The following is a 24,982-nucleotide window of genomic DNA, read 5'->3' as shown; positions in this document are numbered from 1 at the left end:
TTGGTGCACAATGTCGTGTAAACGTTATATTAAAGTATGCAAAGATATATCGTCATCTTTCTTCTCTCTAAAATAAGAGAAAGTATTACGTTTAATCAATTTCTACCTGTACTCGTCCTCTGCAAATTGCTTCTCGCAGTCTATCTCGAGAGCCGACGAATGGAAGTGTACCAGTTAATAGGACATGAAGTAGTACTCCGGCTGACCAGACGTCACCAGGCTTCCCGTACTGTCTCCGTTGGATCACTTCCGGCGCCATGAAGTGTGGACACCCAACACGACCTGCACGACCGAGAACATCTTTAGAATCATGTAAAACACGGTTTATTCGGCATGATGGAAGCGAGCTGGGGCAGTGATTGCTTCGAAAGTTCGCAGTCGATCGTTACACGTTTCGTGAAAACTTTCATACCCGGGTCGAAACTTCGTCGTTAAGTTCCAAATTGAAAGTTTGATCCATATAAGCAAAATTCTCGCCTCGATGCTATTTACGATCACGCGGGTAAACACAAGTACTCTAATAAGTTTTTCTATCGCGTTCCCGATGAAATTTTTTTTTTCGCGATCGATCAAGGCAAGGATCGATGGCTGGGTCATTTTTGATTCGGGTAGACTTTATTAATTAATCCTTCGGGTGGCAACTTTGTTCCGGATTAATTTTTCTCCTAAAAACCTTTGAAAAAAATTCGAAGGTTAATTTTAATTTAAAATTCTTCAACGCGGACTTGCTTCAGAAAGAAATTTAACAACGAAATTTTTTCTTGATCCTTGAGCAAATCGGACTCTATACAAAGGATTAGATAAAGATTTAGAAGATTTAAAGCTTTTTCAACGAAGAATTTAACAATAGAATTCTCTTTCTATTCTTAGCAATTCAAATCGGATAATAAAAATGAACATATATACATAAATAAAGACAAAGATTTAAATAGTTTGGATTTATGAATATGAGTTTCGATCCAGCCATCGTATTTCTAGTATCTTCAACATATACATCTTAAACGATCAACATTGATCGTGGATTTTTATTGTAAAAAATAATTTTTTGATAAAACTAACGCGGTCATGGGGCGGAAGTAAGGGAATAAAATGCGGGTAATCTGTATTCCGAATAATTTAAAATCTTCCGATGAATCTCATCGCGTTAACGATCGAAAACTCGTAAAGAAAGAGATAGAACCGCTCGTTATCTCGTGAATGCTAGATCGACTGGACCAACTGGATATGTACGTAATACCAACAGACGAATATGTATTATATTCAAATGCGAAACAAATGAAACATTCGGTGAGAAGAGAATAACGCATTGCCGCATCTAGGCACACTTGTACGAGCACAGTATGCAATGTTTTGCAAATTGTAGCGTGCTAATCAAATGTATAAATAACATCTAGCTGGAGGTTGCAAAAACGAGGCAGAAAAGCTGGATAAAGAAAGGATATTGAACAAATGAATTTAGAGAAACGTGAACGATAGCGTACGCGATTGTCAAAGCAAACAAAGCGGAAATAGTAGATACACGCGGAATTTATTTATTGCAAAAGTTTGTTTAATTGTCATAATGTTTTACATACGTTCAACGAGTGAAACAGAATACCCAATCATCTTTTCTATTGAAACTTAAAGATTTTAAGATTTTATAAGTATGAAAATTTTCCAGCTAATGGCAGAATTTGAGTATATAAATAAAAGCAAGAATTTTAAAAAAATTTTCATAATATTATTAATAAATTCTTGATTTTATTAATGCTTTGTAATAATATCATTTAAATATCTCTGCCTAATTTAATTTATAGTGAAAATGAGCTATTTAATTAGTTGATAAAATTCATTTTTTTAATTATAGTTAAAAAAAATGATTCAAAATTTAATGTAAATAAGATGTAATACGATCCACAAATTTCTAAAATTTTTCAAAAATATATGCAATAACTTTCTTGCAACAAATACAATTATATTTTTAGTAATTTTAATATCTAGATAATTAGGTTTCTGTTTCATGATGAAAAATCCTTTGAAAAATAGCAATAGATGTACCTGTATAAATATAACACATTCATTTAAATATAAAAACATGAAAATAAATACAATTAATTTTTACATAAGCGAAATATATATATATAATTAAACATTTAATTTTTATTTGTATAAACTGTACAAAAATATTTGTTTAATTGCAATGTTTCGGATATTATATAAATTTGACAATATCGAATGAATGAACAAATCATAATATACTACTTACAAAACTCCTTTAGTGAAAGATAAATGTTGTTTACGTAAGGGAGTAAAATAAGTAGCAAATTAGCATATATATTAGATAAAGAAGATTCCGTCCATCTCTCTCGAATTTGCACCAACCGGAATTATATACGAAAATGCATGAAACTAGGTCAAAATTATAATACATAGAGAGAGTGTGAAATACATATAGCGTAAAACATGAAAAAAAAGACGTATAAGGGGAATACATCAAACTACATACATTAACAAGATTACAAAGATGAATCTGTGCAATGAGATGGAGATAATAAGACAGAATATAAAATTTCAAAAAAATGATGCTGAAAAAAATATAATAATATTCGCAATACGAAGCTGTCGATATCAAACATGAATGAAAAAATTATGCGAATTGTTAATAATATCGTAAAATATAATGCGTGTATATATACAATAACAAATAATAGTGTTTCTTTTTTTATGAATTCTGTGAATATTTATGGAAAGAAATAATTATCATTAATAGTGAATTAAATCTATTAACAATAATTGTTCAATAAATGCATCTTGCCTTCTTAATTTATAAATTGCATTATGCATAACATAAGTCGCTTCGTGGATGTACGTAACAAATATGACCACTCACCATAAACCATTTCCACGTGGTCGATGTTGGTGCATTAAACTTTAGCGAATATACGTAATAAATGCGAGCAAAATGGATTACAAAATTACGCGATCATAAAACTGTGCAGTAGTTGAACGTGAATTTTTTACCATTGCTTTTTCATGGAAATATAATAATAAAAAAAAAAAAAAGATAGAGCAATATTTTATTTTAATCCACGCTGAGGGATAACGGATCGAATAAACAATATAGATAATTTTATTTTGATTTAAATTGACATCAAAATTCAAATCTGATGTATAATTTATAGGATCGTGATTTTATGACATTCGCAAATCTCATCTTTAATCCTCTCTTCCGATCTGCTGTTTAAAATTTTGATCACGAACGAAAGCTGATACGCACCAATCATTTTAACGCATTGCTATGTTCGCTCAATCCGATTCTCACCGATTGAAATCTTGAAAAAACTATACTGTCACGTACTTGACATTGCTTACTCATTTCTTTTTTCCCCTCCTCTTTTTAATTTTTTTCATTTTTTTTTAATTTAATTTATCATCGATTTCGAGAGAAGTTAATTAAAATTTGCTTTTGCCCGTTCGAATCGAGTGGAATAAATCTAGATATGCACGTCGATTTCGAAGAGAAATATTTTCTGCGAATACGAATTTATTTTTTATAAAATTTATTTTTCCTCATTTACGTATAATTTAATGATCATATGATATAAAAGAAGATTACATTTTAAAATATATGATACCTATAGAAATAATATTTTCAATAATCTTCAAATGAAAAATCATTATCATGATGATATATAATTGCAATGATGTATGTATGTGTAAAACACACATTCATGTTTAAACACTTACGTTCGACTGTTCACTTGCATGATATTATTTTTTTTTTAAACAGATGGAAAAATATTGATGATGTACACGACACCACAGATAACAAACGATAAGACAAACACAAAGGCATACATATATAGGCAGACACATAGAGACAGGCTAGTCTACCGCTACGAACAATGACGACACAAACAAGCCCAACAATCGGGCAATTTCTGAACGCAATCAGACTAAACAAGAAAAACATTGAAGAGTTTATTACGTACTAAAAGGAATGACGATTAAAAATATAAAAATCATCAAAATTTATTTATCTTTTTATGAATACGTGCCAATACAATACTTACTCATAACGAACGAAAAAGAGTTTTATACGTATACATTAATTTGATAAATAATCTTCTTCTCTTCTTTAATCGTCAAAAATAAAAACTTACTGATTATTGATACTATTTCTAATTATAAAAAATGGACAAGGAAAATCGTAATGAACCCTTCAATCATAGAATCCCTATAACGATGAAGCAGAAGTTGACTCATTCGTACACTCTACAAAACGGGGCACGTCGACGTAGGGGAACAAATCAAGGTAACGAGAACAGAAACAAGAAAAAAATAAAAAAAAATAAAAATAAAAATAAAAATAGGTCTTTCTGTCTTGTTCTCGAGATATTAGGCAGCTCGACGACACAACAGTGTATTTGTCACTACGCGGGCCTGCACAACGACTTTACAGGAACAAACTACCGCACGTAGGTCAAATGGAGTGTCTACGCAGACACTACGTGTTGTTCTGAAGCTGACATAATCGAACGACGGGGGTAGAACGAATATGCGTACCATCGAAAACCAGGAACGATTATAATCGATCCCCTGTTAGTTGTAACGATATGACGTCGTCACAAGAGAAATCGAACACAGTCTTTTAAAACCCATCAGGGTTGTGCGCACGTGTTAGTATTCGAACGAACGATTCGAGAATATTTCGAAGGAGAGTCGAAAGACTTTTCTTTTTTTTTTCTTTTTCATTCGTTTCTCGTCGTTTCTACCCCCGGTTCTCGTTATTATGCGGATGTGGCAGGCATACGAGTACCGATATTCTCCTCCGTATCGCTCACTAGCGAATCCTCGGCGTCGGTCAGGTCCTCGAAAGGGAAATTGCAGCTCGGAGACGTCAGCCCTATCGAAAGAACACAGACAAATAGGACAAGGATCGTTATCGTCGGAGTAATTTTCGGGTTGGGTGGCGTCCGCCATCATCGACGATAAGAGGAGGACCTTATCGTCATCGCCGTTATTCGTAGAGGAAGACAGACCTGTGTTTGTGTCATTGTATCGAAGAATCGAGTTTGGTACGGGTCAGAGCATCGAGTCGTGGAAAACGGATTTTTCTAAACGATTCCTTTTTTTGACATAGTTGCGTCTTTATCCGGCCAATTGAATGTTAACCTCGTTGACTCGTTTGGTCGTTGGAGATAAAAAGGGATGCTTTCTTTAGTTAGTTATTATTGGCTATAAATTTGCCATTCCTCGTTTGCTTTCGAACGACTTTCTTTGGATACTGTGGTGTCTTGTTATATGTATACATATTTTGTATACATATACATTTATATGTATATATATATATATATATAAATAAAGTGGTAAATTGGGTCACTGTATTAATTGCTACTAAAAAATTTATCGCGAAATTTGAATAAAAATATGGATGTATAAATGGTACAGAGATGGAATCTATGATACATTGAGAACATTGAAATGGAATCAAGTTAAACTCAAGTGCACTGTAACAAAGAAATTGAAAATATAGAATATAGAATATAATTTTTAGATACGAAACTTAGTTTTTAAAAAATGTGAATCGAATCCTCCTTTCCCTTTTGTGTTAAATATTTAGCTAATTTTTTATTTTTCATTTTCTTTGATTTTTAACGAAAAAATTTTCTAGGCTAATGATATTCTAATTCCTTGAAATGATTTTCTTTTTCCGAAATTCTAATTCTTCTACATTTCTCTCACATACATGTTAATTTAATTCCAAACTTTTGAACAGAATTTTCCAAAAATTTCCAATTTTCCAAAAAACAAAGCTTCGTATTGAAAAAAAAAAAACTCACGTTAGAGTCTATTCGTATAAAACCACGTAACATTATTTGTATAATTATTTACATCGAAAATCACATCGAATAATAGTGAAAGAAAGGGAGTAATCATGTTTTTCAAATGTGACAAATCCTCTGATCGAAGGATTTTTCCTTTATTTCGAATTCGTGTCGGGTTAAGGTTCGATAAAACACACGATGACAAGGTGACAGTTTTTCAGACTGTTCTCAGATCGAAGTTTCAGACTCGTGGTCGAAATCTGGACGCGAATAAGCAAGCAAGCAAGCAGTAGCAGCTTCTAGAAGTACAGTAATGTGAGAGGGACACACGGATCGGGTTAAGATAGTAGCATAATGTGTGGTTCATGTGTGGTATATGTGTTTGTATATGTGAGTGTGTGATACATATGGCATGATGATACAAGGCTCCTGCGGAAGTGATGATTAAAGGTTAGGTCAGGCTTACCCTCGTTGTCGGCCTTCAAGTAGAGCTGCCCCTTTGGGCTCAGACACTGCCGATACTCGTTGTAATACTCTGTATTCATTCAAACCAAATTTCAAATTATCAAATTTTATCATTTTAAACGATGCTCTTTCCTCGCGTAGCTATTCAAAATTTTCTATAATAAAATTTTGGAATGTTTTCAAGCAAAATTGCGGACAATACTTTGACACGCAAATTCTATAATAGCGCAAAATGTTTCTCAAGCTTCATTACTACAGCGAAGCGATGAAAATTTGTAATGTACACCATGTGAAATTTTCATTACTGGAATTGAATATAATTTTGTTTCGATCGATTTCGTTGGATAATTATTTTTGTTAAATATTTTAGTTTTTTCATTGCTATTCGTTTTATGCTTATAAAATAAACATGTTCTGTTTTATAGTTATAATTATTACGAGGTACATGATACGATAAAAATTCTTGAATGCTACTAACACATTCTTTCATCATATTTTCTAATATAAAAATTGCAAAGGAACTAAAATTAATTGCGAAAAATACCAAAGCCTCGTGTTTCGTGTACGAAAAGCGAAAAAAAGAGATAAGAAAACCTTTTTAATATTGAATCGATAATATGATAATAAAAATTTCAATAACATACTCGCTTTGATACCATTTGAAACAATGCATAATAAATATAGAAATTAGAAAGAAGATTAATTTTAGCGTTAGAAAAGTAGGCTACTATTGTCCAAAAAAAAAAAAGAAAGAAAAAAAGGAACATCTTTCGTCTTTCTCAAATTCGTTAAGCAGTTCATCTAGAAACTCATGAATCCAAGAAGATCCAGTTTTCGAAGATACGAAGTTTGCTGCTCCACTTTTAAGGCTACTTTTCTCTTTGATATTTGTGTTTTTCTTATTGTTCGATACCTTAAATTAGTTCCGAAAGTTGGAAAGTTACATAATAAATATAGCTTTCGACAAATTTAACATCTGCTTTAATCATGACAACTTTCTCCGATAATAAATAATCCAAGAATTCTTCCCTTTAGATTTTCAATTATTGCTATTTATCGAATAAAACTGTGAGAAAATTAGACTAATTATTAGAAATTCAAAATAAACATTTATTTAAAAAATTTGAAATGTTAATTTTAATTTTAATCGATAAAAGAGTAAATTACCAACATCTTAAATAAATAAACTTGTGATTTCATATGTACAATTAATATTAAAAATAAAAATATAATTTATATAATAAAAAAAATAATCTTTTTTTAATTACTATATAAAAATATATAATCATGATGTTAAAATGTGACTTTTTATAAATACCATGAAATAAATTATACTGAATAATATATTTAATTCAATATAATTTAAATACGACAATATTTTAAATTAATTAAATTATGGTTATATTTTAAATTAAATTAAATTAAAATATATAATATTTAATAATAATAAAAAACAAATCTTCACAATGTGAGAAGATCCAATTTTATTTTTTTCGAAATTCAAACATTTATTAATCTTCTATTTCCAAATCATAAAATTAATATATTAATATATTTTTACACAAGAAGTAACAACTATCTGTTCTATTATCTTCTGTTATTCTGTCTCTCAGCTATGAAAGTAAATACAAAAAAATGTGCAATAAAGTCAAAGTTCCTAAAGTGACAGTAATTGAGTCTTTTGTCCTAATTCTACAATTTTATCTCGCAACTATTGCAATATTTATATACTAGAAAAAAGAACTTAAACATTTTCTAAATAATCCCAAAAGTATCATCTAAAAGAAAGAAAATTTAGAAAGTGAAAAAAACTTTTATTCGAATATTAAATATTTGTTCATTCACAACGCCCTATGAAGAAAATCTTTCCTCAATGATAATCTCATCTACTCGATCCTCGAATTGAAACGCGCCCAGCTTAAAATTACAACGAGGCGCAGCACATACTTGTTTTAGATCCTCCGTAACATTCTTTCGCAAACAACTCGGATCAATACTCCACATCTCCTACGAAAAATGTATCGTGGTATCTGTTTCCGCGTTTCAGTCAGTTCTCAACGCGGAAAAACTAGGAAAGAACACGGGTGCATGGAAAATAAATTTAGCCGCCACTATTCAGACAGGAATAGGGGAACGAGGGGACGAAATCATTGATTTTACGGCATGATTCATTGATTTTATACGAATCACGGAGCATGAATGAAAGTCTGACCACTTACGCATGAGCACCGAGTGAAGTGGATCGATTGCTATAACAAAGTGCATTTTATCAACGGCTCTTAACGGCGATACGATCAAATGTGGCGCGACAATTCCTCCTACGATTATCACTAAAACGGATTTATAATAATAAAACAAGGGTACAACGGTGGTTGGAAATATCGGGGATTTTTTTTCTTCTTTTCTTTATGAATGAAAGAGTTTTGTCTACGTTGTGCACTGATTACGATAAAGAAGCTGAAATTAATTATTGTACTACGATTGAACCTCGATTATTCACGTATTCTCGATTATCCATGAGTTCAATTACCAAATAATCTCGATGGCTGAGATTAACTGGAATTACGAAGCGCATTTTCTCTGTAAATTTACACGATACAATGAAAATATTTGCTGAATATTTGTTGAATGAAAATATATATAAATTGTGGATATTAAAAATTTTAAAATGAATGGATAATTTTCTTCGTTAAAAATTTTGTCTTTTTAAAATTTTACAAAAAAAATTGGCTTTTCAAAATTAAAAAAAAATATTCCTTAATAAATTTATAAATTATTTTTTCTATTTCTATTGATAATTTTGAAATCTTTTTAAAATCTTAATATAGAGATCCCTTTCTACTTAAAAAATTTGTATAGATTATTTTTCTAAACTAACTATTTCTGTATCATTCTATAAAAATAGAGATACAAAGTTAACTTTATGGAATACAAAACCGTGTTTATTTTGTTGCTCAAATAGATTAGTAAAAATTTTCATTAAAACATACAGAATCGATGTAGAGCAATTGCTAGTGAATTAAGGCTGTTTATTTACGACGCGTAAAAACTCCTTAATCTACATGAATATTGAAACCTTTGACACGTTCACAGGCTGCCTCAGGGTTTTATCTGAAAACCAAAGTTCCGTCTTTTTCGCATAGTGTTCAAATGTGTAAATTGACATTGGCGTGTCTGATGAAATCCTGATGAAGCTAGCTTCAATACTTCGAAACGAATGTTTTTCCAAAGAAAATAAAGAAAAGTTCTGAAAACTCAAAAAAACTTCAAAAGCTTAGAAAATAAGTGCGAGAATATTAAAATCTTTGACATTTTTGCGAACTGATCAATCATGCAATCTGATATACACGTTCACTTTTTAAAAATTCTTATCTTTTTATGTAACTTTTATTTGATTATATTGTTATTAAAAATTGAAATCTAACATTATAATTAGGAATTTTGATAAGTAAATTACTCGAAATCAATGTACTGATAAGTATAATAACACAATAATAAATGAATAAAATAAGATAAAATATAAATACATTGAAATGTAATTTTTAAAAAAATTCTAAAAAAATCTTTTTTTTTTTAACTGTAACTATTTTTTGAAATAGCCAATGATTGTGATTATTTGTAAACATTATATAAAGAAATCTATTTATGTATTGTTAATTTAAGAAATTTTAATGCCTGAGATTAATTAGAATTACAATTTTGAGGTTGTTTCCTTTATCATTCACATTAAAATGAAATTTTCAACCCTCCTTTTCCATATGACCAAACATGAAATTCACATAGTGAAAGGTCGTGATGATAAGGCAGATATTCCTATTATTCCATCTGAATTTCAAGCAGTAACTCCTATATCACAATCACAAAATGTGGTCGAGCATTGTTCCGAATAAGATTACTTTTCAACAAGATTTTCCAGATCATTTATTTTTTATGGCTTTCGGTAGACACATGTGTTTTCAAATCTTGCAATAATTAAAGGTATTGATATAATAAATTAACATTAATTTTTTTAACATTTAATTCATATTTCTATTTATAATGATTAAATATATAATTCATAATTGACTTTTTCATTTTTTCTTAAAAAAAATATAAACTGGAATTGATGAAAATTTTATCAAGGATTTTTTTTATTTACTACTTGTATAGATACTCATCATATTTATGGAATATTTAATAATAGAAATTGAGTTTCGTGCACTATGTAAATACACCCTTAAGATCTTCCACACATCTTTTGAGAAAGATAATAACTGGATAATTGTGGTTCGTAAGTTCGTAAGCGTGTAATCCAAGACCCGGTCTCATCAAGGTGTATTTTTCTTCATTAGTCGCTACTTCCTTCTCTCAGAAATAGAACTGTCTACGGAAGACTGATTAGACCTTACTTTCTCGCTATTAATAAGAATACGTATTTAAAAAGAAAGTGAATATCCCTCTAATTGCATTTTTTTTCAATCAAGAATGATTAAGTAAAAATATTTTTATTTTCGTTTAATAAAAATCGTAAATTATGATATTCCGTTAACTTTTCTAAAATACCATCGAAACGTAGAAATGTCTTCTCTTTATCGCGTTCACGGTTTATGGTTTTTATTTCAATAAAATTTTTGTTGGCCACCATGTCGTAAACACGTTTATCTCGGAAAAAAAAAATAAAACTCGACCAGAAGGAAATATAGCGTGAAAATATAGTGAAATTTTGGAATAAAATTAAAGTCATTATCATTAAAATATGACAAAGAGATATATATATATATTTATCGTTGAATAAATGAATCATTAATTACGGATCAAGAGCGTTTCTTTTTCTTTTTCTTGAATTTAAATTTGATTAAATCAGTATACGAATAAATTTTAAATTAATTAATTTAAATTATTTATTTGAAGAATATGCAAAGAATAATTATTAAAAAAAGAAAAAACATCTTGACTTTAATAAAAAAAATATAAAAAAGCTCCAATAAAATTTATGATAAATATTTATCAAATCTTGTCATTAAAATAGCAAAATTTATTCAACTACAAATGATCATTTGAAAAATAAAATAAAATTATCAATTACCTACATTTTATATATACAATACAATATTTTTCATACGTAACTTTATAATAGATCATCTTTTTGATCCATACATTCACATAATTGAATTATAAAATTCAGGTCAAACAAACGGAATTGATTAAACACGAAAAATATTAATTCAATAATATCATTTTCACATATTTCAAAACATTTACTGTCAAAATATTTGTATCGTCCTTTTCAAAAAACGTGAATGTACATATGAAAAAAAAAGCAGATAAATTGAATGAATTGATTTGTAAAAAAAATTTATTTTGAAATTAAATTCTTCCATCGCAAGTAATATTGAAAGTCAAGAAACGAGAAAAATTAAAAAAAAAAAATAAAGTAATGAAAAAAACAGTACAATATGATTAATTATCACGTAATTTGCGTTAGCTTTTTTCGCATAAAAATGTATGTACAACGAATAATCGAGGCTCCATCGCAAGTAAAAAGTAACGAGAAATTGCAATCGTGTAAACCAAAAAGTTTAATTCGATATAAATCTCAATATCGTACTTTTGAAATCTTGATCAAATATAAACTCTACTTACCGTGGTATCATGCGATATCGAAGCAACAGAAGAAAAATGATCATAATTAAAATGGACATCAACGAAGATAATCGTTAAAAAAGTAACGAGGAGAAATTTTTTGGACGAAAAATAACCGATAAAAGCCGTTGCATTCTGCACATTGAACATCGAGAAATTTCGAATACGACTGCCAATCATCGACCAAGCCAGCCAATAATGAAGAATAGGGCATTCAGCAGAGAGAAAGAGAGACAGAGACACGATACAAAAACACCAAGTGTCTTTGAAAAATTATTCTTAACGAACGTTCGTTAACACGTTTTGTTTCATGGATGTATATAGGAAAGAAAAAATAAATGTACATGATATATACTACTGTTCATAAATATTTGGATATTGATGTGGATTTGCATACTAGTAATAAGTATCTATTTAAATTTTATCAAACTGAGAATAAATTAATAATTCAAAGCAATATTTACTATCTTTGAAATTAATATGGAATTAAAATTATTTATTAGAATAGCTATTTTTACATTTGTATTGCATTTATTATTATTTATATAGCTTAATTAGATGTAAATATATTTTGTATTATTTAATAGAACTTGATATGTAACTTGATATACTTTTTAAAATAAGAATAGATATTGGTAAAATTTAAGAAAATCTTATCAGTTTTTTAAAAGAATCTAATAATTAATTTATATAAAAAAAAATCATTGTAAATTTTTCTACACTTATATATCTTCGAAAAATTGAAATATATCTTATCAAAAAATGAATACAGCATTCAGATATTTTTGAACAGTAATATATACATGTATACTATCTTTTTATACACTCTGAAAAGGCAGCATTCGATCCAATTCATCTTCTAATCGAACTTTTTGTGATACTAAAGCTATAACAAGGAAGCTTTCTTGTCGATTCATCCTCCAATAATCGTCTTTTCGTGTAATTAAGTGGCTCTTTTCATTTGCAAAGACGTTAATCAGCTTTGTCTACAAATATGTCACTCTGCTGGCAGCAATAATGTCCTAACTCTGAGGGTAAGCTCATCTCCTTGCCTCTGAATCTTTTAAGGCAGCTTCTATAACACTGTCTAGTGAAAAGGAGGTCGCGTAGCTCAACGACATTCGTTAAGATCGTCTCGTAAATAATGGATCCCAACCAACACATATTCAAACACTGTCCTTTTCTACTGGTTATTCGTGAAAAAAAATTAACAACATTCGTAATATTCCGTGTAAATCTTACTTAATATTACAAAGATGAGAAGATGAGCGAATTCGAAGGCAAGGATACACGAGTAATTCATGAAAAATATTTAATTAACGTTCTATTTAAAAGCATTTGACTACTTAAAATTCGACTTCTTTTTTTTTCTCTCTCTCTCTCCCTTTTACTTTTTGTGAAATGATTTTTCTTCAGGAAACATCTTTCACTGGAATATATTTTCACTGACTGAAAAACGCTGAAACTCGGCCATTTATCGGGTACGAGTAAAAGTTCTCTATTAAGAAACTTTATATGTTTTAAACTCTCATTCGAATTCGTTTTTAATTACCGTACACTTTGTATTTTTAAAGCGAAGTAAAAGTTTTTCCATGATATATTGAAAATCTAGATTTTTGATTTAAAAAAGTAACCTTTCGATAATAGTTTTGAGAATAAATCGAAAATAAAAATGATAACAAAATGAAACATCAATTTTCTTTCGAAATATGATAAATAATTATTCACTAATAACGTGCTAAAATTATATAACTAACAAATTCTACTAAAATTGAATTGAAATTAATCGATACTAACATCTTTTTTTACTACAAGATTAAAAAAAATATATATATATTTAAAAAAAATTATCACAATAATTTGCAAATTATATCGAATGCTGCCTCTCCAATGTTTGCAAATAATTAGAAGCGCATATGTGTCACGATATTAACGCGTAGTAAAATCTAGTAGTAAAATTATAAGTATCGTGTTAAAGTCAAGTTGGCGGCGGCCATGTTAGATCCGAACGATGTTAGCTCTCTTCTAGAACTAACAAGAAACATAAGAAACGTTAAAGTGCCCTTTCACCTTTGCCACACTTCTCTAGATAACCGAGTTTGCTTACTTTGTATACAGAGGAATTGGTAATTTATTATCATTCACACGTCGCGAACGCCTATAGCGACTAACCTTTTCACTATCGTGGCATATTATTTACATACATAACTGGTTTGATAACTAGATCCTTTGTGGCGGTATTCGACAAAGAGAACCGCACCATCATTCATTTCATATTAATCGTTGAGCAAGCAACATTCGATTTCGAAATAACTTGATCAACCGATTCGTGAAATTTTAATTGCTTGGCTAAGTTTGATGCTGATTGCTTTTTGATGTTTAATTTCGGTTCATTAATCGATAATAGTAAGATTGCATGTTTTTCTAAATGTGTGAAAAATAATGAAAAAAACATTAAATATTTCTCTAAATACAATATGTTAAAAAAATATTTGTTAAAAGATTTGTAGATTTATATTCTTATGATATAATTTAATTTCGTATATAACTCTGCCTATAATTATTCTATAAATAAATTAATTGCATAAATTAATAGTATTTTATATATTAATATTTTAGAAATATGAATACGAATATTAGAATAATACTTCCTAGAAAAAATTAAAAGTAAATTAACTTGTTATCTATCTTCAACGCATTTCATATTATTGATCTGTCCTCTCCGATCCCCTTAACACTATTCAATCTTCATCTTTATCAAATCCCTAATTTAAAAATATTACTTCATGTTGATAAATCATGCAATACATCGATATATTTATAAACAGGATGAACAATTACACTCTTACTATGTCTTACTACATCCATTCAATTTCATCATATGATATGATTTTAAAAAAAGCATGATAAATTATCGAATTATTTTGAAACTGCTTCGAAATCACCACGATAAGAAATAAAAAAATAAACGCTTCACTAATGACGAAAGTATATCCAGACAATCATACTCTAACTTAAGATTCGCCCTGTGCATAGTAGATACTATTATAATAACAACGCTTCATTCCCCTCCATACTGCTCGTTCATTACACATCAGAATTTTTCCAAATTACAATAATTCTAAAAAAAAAAATCGATTCAATTCAGTTCGATCAATGTATAATCATTGATTTCAAAATGGTACATACACGTGAAATGTAGAAAGGACGAGTGAAAAGGAGCGCGAGTATTTGGCGAAGAGAGCTAACGCCGTAGCGGTCGATTCCCTCGAGATGTACGCAGGAAAGAGTACGTTCCCTTGGAACGTGTATGCACGCAGATATAGAAACGTGGAGAGAGAGGTAAGGAGAAAAGAAAGTGTTAAAACATACCGACGCCGTTCGCCTGGGACGACTGGAGTTGCACGGCGACGCTGAAACCGCGTAGCTTTACCGGTGCGGAATTTTCCTTGCCCGCTAAGAGGGCGCACTGGGGCTTTAGATCACGATGAATTATGTCGTTCTCGTGGCAGTAGCGCAACGCCTCCAGGATCTGTCGCATGTAATGGCTGGAAAAACGAAAGCTCTTGTTATATCGGTATCCTGCGGGAGATGAGGCAAAAAATATATGTATATGGCCACGCGTTGTCTATTCAGAATAGATGGATGAAAATTTTCTGCCCCATCGCGACCTGGCACGATACTGAAGCGATATGTCGGTTGAGGTTGATCACAGGTTTATATAGAGGAGGACGTTTAATATAGTGGAGAAAAGAATATTGAAAATTTTTATGTGTATACAACATCGATACAAGTTAAATTGTGCGTAAGAAGATAATTCATGATTTCTATTTAAATTATATCTCGAATATATGAATATTTATTATCATAATGTATTAGAATAACAGTTGCAATGAAATTTTCCCTAATTAATTTATGTAATTATACCCAATATAATTAATACCCAAACGTTTCATTCTCGTATTCTAATTCCTAATACTAATTGCTGTCATATACTTCCTTAATAAGTTATGAAATTATTCCCTGTATGATATCTGGATAAAAGCTGTAAATATATATCGAAAGTTTCTAAAGTGGACGTTATTTTATATCAAGACGAGTGAACAAATAATAAAAGTGAAACACAACAACTTTGAAACCAGGTCAGATAGTTTTGTACATTTATATGTATGTCTAAAGTTAAAATTTTATCAAATATTCTGTAAATTGTTATTTTCAAATTTCTATTTTACGACAATAAATATGACAATATTCAAAAAATAATTTAATTTTTGTAGGTAATTGAATAGGAACAATGAGAAGAATAGAACTCGTTTTATATTAAAATAGGAATGCCTATATATATATAGGTATACTGTGGTTGGCATATTGAGAAAGAATTCAAGAGAGAGAAAAAATGAAAAAATGAAATAGAAAAAATGAAAAAATAATTTCATCGTTTACAAATGCCTAAAAAAATATCTAAAATATTGTATTATTGATTACATAACAAATTTTTATTATAAGCTAACAAAAATATAAATTTTTAAACATTTTAAAGAATTGAATTATAAAAAATATTTATTACTTTTTAAAATCATATTCATATTGTTAAGAATTTAGAAAATGGTTTCGAAAAAACATAAAAATTAAAAATTGTTATTAATATTTACAACATAAATCGACAGAAAAACTAATAAGAAAATCGATATTAATGCAAATATATGATTATAAATTTTTGATTGATAATATATACTCAATGAATCGAAGATTAACAATTGTGGAAAACACAATTCATAATATATATCAAAAAACACGAATAAATACGCTATTGTCAGTTCATTTAAATTCGGATTAAATTATCTTCACTTAAAATTTATTGATTGTTTATTCCATTAAATTCACGAATATAAAATGCCGTTCCAGAGTTTGAAATTGATAAATTAGTGTCACAAAATTAAATTTTATCTTTTTATATAATTATTAATCGTATAAAAAGATTTTTTCACTTATGACTACTTATAAAAATGCAAATAGAAATGAATTTTTTTTATATTTAATTTAATTATTACATTTTCATAAAAAATTCATAATTTTTTTTTTATTAAAAAAAACGATATTTCACCAACCTAATATTCGAAACGAAAATTACTAATTTATTTTGTTTTATGGAAACAAAAACTAATGCAGATAGAAACGGTGAAAGTAAAATTAACTCGGGGTTAAAATGGTGTAAAAATGTCTATACTTCTTAACCGTATAGGTCAGTCGATTAAGGAAAATGTTAAAGGAATGAGAGACACCGGTTATTGAAGGTTGACCGAGATATAAAAAACGATAGTTAAAGCGCTTCGTTCTCGTGTATTTATTGCATATTCGTTAAACTGTCTAGATAACGTCGGTTCAATCGACTTTCTGTTAAGGGTAAAATGGTAAGCGGATACAATTCGTTAATACAACTATTCACCCCCTTTCATATACATTTGGAAGACACTGTCGGCTTGATTAACACGTAAACATTTCAATCGAGTTATCGAATATCGAGTGTTCGATGCGATATAAAGTCGAATTGAACGTTGGAGAAGACATAAAATTGAAATAAAACGAGAAATGTTAAATAATTACACTTTCATAATATGCAATAGAGTATATATATATATGAGGAATTTACATATCGATTAACAGGAGGATGAAATGTTTAAAATTTCATGTATCCGAAAATATTTCAGAAATATATGAAATATATGAATAAATTTTATAAATATGAAATATATGAATATACAATATATAAATATAATGTATTTTATAGGAATATAATATGGTTAGGAAACGACCTTTTAATTATATTGATAAATTAAGTTCAAAACATTGTTTTCGTTAATATATATAAACTTTCAGCTAATTTAAATTATTGATCCATAAAAATTTGTAATGTTTTTTGCAAAATGATTTATCCTAAATTATTATTACAGCAAAAAATATCGAAAATTATAATTTATGAAGTACAAAATTTTCAGCATTAAATATGATTACTCTTGTTGCTTTCAGAATATCGTATAAACGTCACAAATAATTTATTGATATCAAAATGGAGGATGACTTGTACGATTGTTCCCCAAGTAAAGTGAATTCTCAATGGTGTCGAATAATAACTTTGTAACTAGGTTTAATGCATCTCGCGTGTCTAATGTATCTGCAACTTCTAACTTCTGTTGCGGGAAGGTTGCACTTATAACTCGTGTAAACCGCCTCCTTTATTAAAGATTTATGTTTTGTGCTGTACTGAAATTTTTTTATACATTTTTACTGCCGAATCGAAAAATATCATTAGATGAAAGTTATGATGTGAAATATTTCAACGATTATAATATGTAAATATCGTATCTAAATATTCTGTCATTGACTAAACCTAAAGGAATACTAGATAGTATTTATATCACAGAAATTTTGAATATTATGCTACAACAAAATAACTTTTAAATCCTTGATTTTCTATTCAAAATTAATTTATGAATGAATATGATTGTACGATATATTGTTACATTTATAATAATGATAGAAAAGTTGGATGAAAAATAGAGGATTAAAATTTTTTTATGGCGTAGCTTTTTAAGAAAATTAATTTCAAATATTTATTAAGTATCTGTACCTAACTTGAAATTATTAACTTTTCGCAAGCATTATGTCCATGCAAACCTTTATGAAAGACAATTTTATACGTGAGGAAAAAATATTAAAAAGTTTTTTTCCCTAACAATTTTCTAAACTTGTACGATTATAAATTGAACTTAATATTCAATATTAAAGACACGAAGAAAAACTTTCAACTTGAACATCAATATAGAGAAATAAAAAAAATTTTAAATACATTCTTTTAATTTAAAAATTTAAATCTAATATATGCAAAATGATTCAAAAGCCAATCAATATAAATCAATAAACAGTAAAAACAAAATAATTAATTGAAAATTTTAATAATAAAGAAATCCTTGATCTATTTATTCTATTTTCTTTGATCTTATTTTTAGAGTAGATTAAGTTTTATATTGCAATTTTATGCAATTTATTTTTATATACATCCTTTACACTAAAATATATTATAAATATAAGATTAAATATTTATAAAAAAATATTGCATGAATATTACCTGTGAATAATATTAGAAACTGATAATTGAATATAATTCATATTCTAATTTATAAATTTTCATTCAAATTTTGAATTTAAAGTTTAAAATTATGCCAATATATTCTTTAGTTAAAATTACATCAAACACTAATTTAAAAAATTTAAAATAGAGGATAATTGAAAGTCTTTGCTACAGACATTCAAAGTGATAGCTATGAGTATGATGCGAGCTTGCAAACGACTATGAAGAGAGCAAACGCATTTCAGAGACAGTTTTGGACGTGACATGTGCCTACACTGTCCATCATACTCCTGGTTAATCTAGCTCCACTAAATGCAGGTAGATTCAGCAAACAGATAACCAAAACTTTCATGAGTAAACATCACTTACGAAAGCATAATAATAATACTATGTGATCAAACATCGATAAATAGAAAATATTATCGTATGATTTAGATCAGAATCCTGAAATATTGAGATAAATTCATTTTATTTATTATTATTTTAATTTTAATTATTTTCTTGTCTCAAAAATATAATTTGGAAATGAAAATATTTCGAAATTTCTATTCTTCTTTTCTAAATTTAACATTTCTTAAATAATTTGCAAAACTTTACGAATTTTATAAAGTGAATAATTTTTCAAAATCAACAAAAATGAAACACGATATTCCACGAGATTTCTATAGTTCTCAGATCTATATCAATATTTTTGTTTTATAAAAATCTAATTTGATTTTTAAAAAGAATAAAATTAATATAAAAGGTATTACTAGAAACGTGCCTCAACAATAATTTCTCGTATTTCCTTTAAAAGAGGAAAAATAAGAAGAGATATCAGGGAAATGAAATTCGATTGGATCAAGGAAGAAATATAAAAGAGATGGTAAAATTAATTAAGAATAAATGTAATTGTTTTTTGAACGATATTATATAAAATTCTATGGAAATTATTTACGTGAAATTATATCACTCCATCGTTGATACACACGATAAAAAGCTATTGCAATTCAGATGAAGTCTACGGTAAATATTTATCCTTTGCTAAGACTATAAAAGACAATGTTCTTTTTATCTCGACTCTGTTCAAAGATACATCCGCAACAAAAGAGACATCTTTAATGCTTGAAATACTTGTGCGTGAACAATGCAAAGATCTTCTTACCTGGCCACAGCTTCACTGTACACGAATCCAGCAGTTGCTCTCCGGACGACCTCGAAGCATAAATCAGAGCCATCCATACTGAAACAGAAACACGACATTAATGCATAATTTACAAGGTATACAACAATTTATGAGCGCATCGGTAGAAAAAAGCTCTGGTATTTTGCTACACTTCCAACGTGTGCATGTGTTTCGAAGGACTTGCATAATGAAAAATGATCTCTGAACTAAATGCATACATAGCATCACGTGTTGTTTTATTTTATTTATTTTTATTTCAAGAGATAAAAAAAATAAAATAAAAGATCTGCCATATGTAAAATCATCAATACGTAAAAATATGATATAATTTTTCTTTCACAAATTGAAATATATGCAATGAATTGAAATATGTAAATTGAAATATATGCACGTATCATATGATATTGTCATAATTAAAATTAAAATTAGAATTAATGATTTTCAATATTCTGAATAACTAAGATTGCGTAAGAATATCATATCAAGATAACACTAACAAATGTAAATTGAAAATTTACAATTCTCTCAATAATTATGAGCAATAATGACCTTTTGCAAATTTTGAATTGTTACGAAATATTAGCAATATGTACATAAATATCTAAATACATTCTGCCATTTCACGTTTCTGAAGATTATAAACTGTTTCATAATTATGATATTTATGGCATAAATATCTATATATAGTTGGAATTAGTTTCTGTGCATTGTGTATTCAGTTTCGAAAGCGAAGACAAAATATACAAGTATTGATTATACATAAAATAAACATGATTTAAATTAACAAACCACATTGATGATCAATAAATCGGCTGTGTTGTCTGAATTGATTATGTTAACAATCGTAACGAGGTTTCTTGCCACATTGTACCGTGTGTCCTAATTATTGTGGATTCATTCGAAGCTAATTAGGTCGATTCGTAATGATGTACAATTTTTACGAAAGAAGTATAGTATAGAACGAAATGGGAAACTGTAATTGTAAAATTTTGTATGGCACAAAGATGTTCATTTAATTATAAGAAATTTTGAAGTCATAATTTTTCATTTCAAATTAATCGCAATAATAAAATTTAATATTTTTATAAAATAATCACTAACAACATTTAGCTCCTGTATTTTTATTTAAAACGATTTATAGATATTAAATTATACAAACAAAATAGAAATTGCTATAATCCCTAAATACTAAACTTATATCTTCAATTATTTTTTTTTTTTTGAACTTTAAGCTTATATAAAAAAATATTAAGATTATTCTAATTATTCTAATATTTTTATTGTAAATTTTTATTGATAATAAAATGTAATTAATTAGATAATATTATCTTATCGATCGAAATCTGAAGAAACAACGTTTAAATATGTATATGTACAATAAATAGTGAAGACAATAAAAGACTGTAACACGTGAATTTACCATTTAAGAACTTTGCGTGCTTCTTGATATATGTATATTAGAACGCGTGGCTAATTCATACAACGTGTGACACTGCTTCACAGATACTAGACATCCAATTAGAACAACTGCTGACAGAAGCTTGTTTCTTTCCGCAGTGACGATAGAACGATCATATAGGATTATTTCCAGTGAAGTGAATAAGTATTTGAGTTTTATTTGTCACGATATTTTTTTATGTAATTTTAAATTTTATTTTATTTTATTTACTTAGGATATATATAATTCGTTAATAATAATCATTGAATCATCTTCCATTATCTATTACTAAAATTCATGTCTTTATCATTATCAAACTTCAAATTTGAATTATTATGATTATTAATAATATATCCATACTATCTAATGCTGGATTATGATTTCGTTATTTAAAATGATTTATCTGGTTCGTTGAATTCTTTTTTAAATTATTTTTTGAATGAAAAATTGAAACAAATAACAAGCAAATTTTTCATTTAGAAAAATAATAAATGGAAAGATATAAAAATCAAACGCGGTACTCGACGCAAAACAAAGTGTAACTATTTAAAACTAACTGCAAACGATTTAATCCATTAATACAACCATTCCATGGCATGATTTTACCATTCAATTTTAGAACACTTCGTTTTATATGTTTCATTTTAATATCAATATATTATTATGTTAAATATCACATGAATATGACAAATTTATCAATTTTTTTTTATTTATCTTTAATTATATAAAGAATTCAACTTCAAATAAAATAATGAAATAATGAAGCTTATCGAAATAATATTCAACTAAATTGCAATTGAAAATATTGATAAATTTGGAGAGATTATATTATTAATTAATTAATAGCGGCAGCTGACAGAAATGTAACTAACTGCAGACCGTGATATTGCATAAACGCAAATTATAACAATTATAATGCAACGAAAAAAGAAATTTCTAGTAATTCATATATCATGAAACATGAATTGTATCTTCAATAATTATATATTATTCAATCGCGAATTAATTTCAATAAAAAAAAGAGTGCATAAAAAAAAGAGAAAAGAATCTTTAATATATAATTTTGGCTTCAATTTATCAATCCAGTACGACACGATTAAATAATTTTATGATAAAAGGGAGAGACAGTGAAGATGAGTGTGATATAATATCTTTTATAAGGTATATTATATATTTCAGTACATAAGTTATTGTAGCTTGAATCCGTAGCTAAAATAAGCAAACTGCTAAGCGGTGGGTGTATCGGTTATACTCGTATATGTCAGGAACGTGTGCGTTACGTAAAATAAAATTTAAACTTTTATATTATGAAATAAAACAAAATTATATATGAATCCCACATTTCGAATATTTTAGTAATATTAATTTTGTAAATATTAACGCTGTACTACATTTTAATGCATTTTAATATTATATTAAATGCACAATCTCTCTCTCTCTCTCTCTCTCTCTCTCTCTCTCTCTCTCTCTCTCTTTACGGTTTAAAATAAAGTTTTTCTTGAAATTTTGATTCTTTATAAATTATTATTTTATAAACTTTATATTATTAATTTCATCAAGTTATATTTTTCAGCTTTTTAACTTTAAAATATTAAAACATGCCCTTTTATTATATCAAAAATATAAAATGGATATAAAATATAAAAATGAACTTAAAACAAATCTTTTTATCATGCTTTTCATTTGAAAAAATAATATTTTCTATTTAAAAAAATATGTATTCTAAAATTCGTTGAAAAAAATTTAATGAAACTGACGTAGTTGATGTATCAAGAACATATTCAAAAGATGATCTTTTAAAAAATTATAAACAAATTCTATTAAATTCAAAATCAAGACGTCTTTTTTAATTTCATTTTATTTTTCCTCTCGATACTTAAAACACTCTAAAACGTTACATAAAATTTCTTTGAAAATTTAAGATTAATTTTTGGAAATCTATTCTCATTTTTATTGATGAATTATTAAAATCGAACAGAACTCTGTGAATTGAATACAAAGTTTTGGTCTTCAAAGAAAGAAGAAGGAATAAATTAAAATAAATTAAAATGTAAATAATACTTACTATTCGAACACCATATAGAGCATACCCTCCGAGCTGTATGTTTCTAATAACTCTACTATATGGGGATGTTTTAACATGTGGCATATCGTGGCCTCTCGTTTCAAATCTGCAACAATCGTATTTTTGAAATTAGATTTTTTTTATATAAATTATGATAAAAAAATTACGATAAAATATTTGAATTAATGATATTACTTGAATGAAATACTACTTTTAAGATTTTAAGATTTTTAAAAAGTTAACGAAAATTGTACAACTATTTTAATGAAATTAAGAAGTCGATAAAAAATTATTTTACAATTAAAAAAATTATTATACAGAATACTTTTATAGCTTCTCGTGATTGAAATATAAAGATGATAAAAAAATATTGGAAAAATATTGGACAATAATCACGTTAGAAACCGGATCTTATTAAATTGATTTTTATCAGAACTATGACGTTCAAGAGGTCTCTTGAAATCATGTTCTAACTATGACGCATTTTTATAATATTATTAACCTTTAAAGCGATGCATCTCCTTTTTACCTATTATTAGACCTATGTATCTCTTAGATGAACGTATGTAAAAAAGATAATTTTTATTATTAGACACGTAACAAATATATACTGTAAGAAGTGCCACGCCTACGTAGATCTCTGACAATTATATTTTTTTATAAACAGATATTAAATTTTTCTTTTAAAAAATGAAAATAGACTCTTTAATCTAAACTCTAAATCTTTAACTATTTCACTTCATCTTATTTCTTTCTAAAAATATAAGAAAATGATATTTCGAAATAGCTATATAAAGGGAAACCCACCACTTTGAATGTTTTATATTTAACTTTCATGGTTAATAATATTAATGTCGAAAGAATAAACTTTAAATATTGTGAAGAATCCTAATTATACGATCAATAATATTGTCAATATTTCGATACGTATGAAACGTGAAAGATTATCTAATAGAGACATAAACTTGTTTTGATAACAAATTTGTAGACATATCATACAAAAAAACTTTCTGACAAGAATGAATATTCGTTTCATGATTTAATATATTTATATAACAATATGAAAAATAGATTAATCTTCTTTTACGTATTTATTATTTCAATCACGAAACTATTTACACTTTGTGCTCTTGCTTTCATTAATTTACGTAAATAAATTCCAGTAATTCTCTTAATTCCAGTAATCGTAAATTTCGATATTTCATATTAATTGAAACTACAAATATAATTTTTATAAAAATACAATTATAATACAAATATTTCTTGTCCACAAGCAGCTTAAATTTCGCAA

General features: G+C 27.7%; 1 protein-coding gene across 19 annotated transcripts in view; it reads right to left on the bottom strand.

Moving 5' to 3' along the window:
- The window catches only part of LOC108000913 (peripheral plasma membrane protein CASK), a 235,199-nt gene that overhangs the window by 185,956 nt on the left and 24,261 nt on the right, over positions 1-24,982 (bottom strand). For 10 of the 19 annotated variants that reach the window (XM_062079503.1, XM_062079488.1, XM_062079494.1 and 7 more), the window contains exons 3-7: positions 23,692-23,797; positions 20,168-20,245; positions 15,267-15,442; positions 4,799-4,885; positions 107-282 (exon numbers count right to left, since the gene is read on the bottom strand). In XM_062079503.1, the coding sequence (XP_061935487.1) occupies positions 107-282; positions 4,799-4,885; positions 15,267-15,442; positions 20,168-20,245; positions 23,692-23,768 (594 nt within the window). In that variant the 5' untranslated portion in view covers positions 23,769-23,797. Of the gene's footprint in view, positions 1-106; positions 283-4,798; positions 4,886-6,273; positions 6,343-15,266; positions 15,443-20,167; positions 20,246-23,691; positions 23,798-24,982 lie in introns of all 19 variants that reach the window. The other 9 variants (XM_062079490.1, XM_028668225.2, XM_028668220.2 and 6 more) reach the window with 2 other exon arrangements.

This window comes from Apis cerana, linkage group LG9 (assembly GCF_029169275.1).
Source record: "Apis cerana isolate GH-2021 linkage group LG9, AcerK_1.0, whole genome shotgun sequence".
NCBI classification, from domain to species: domain Eukaryota; kingdom Metazoa; phylum Arthropoda; class Insecta; order Hymenoptera; family Apidae; genus Apis; species Apis cerana.
Note: the sequence above shows the minus strand (reverse complement) of the source record. Positions and strands in the feature narration are given on the sequence as shown.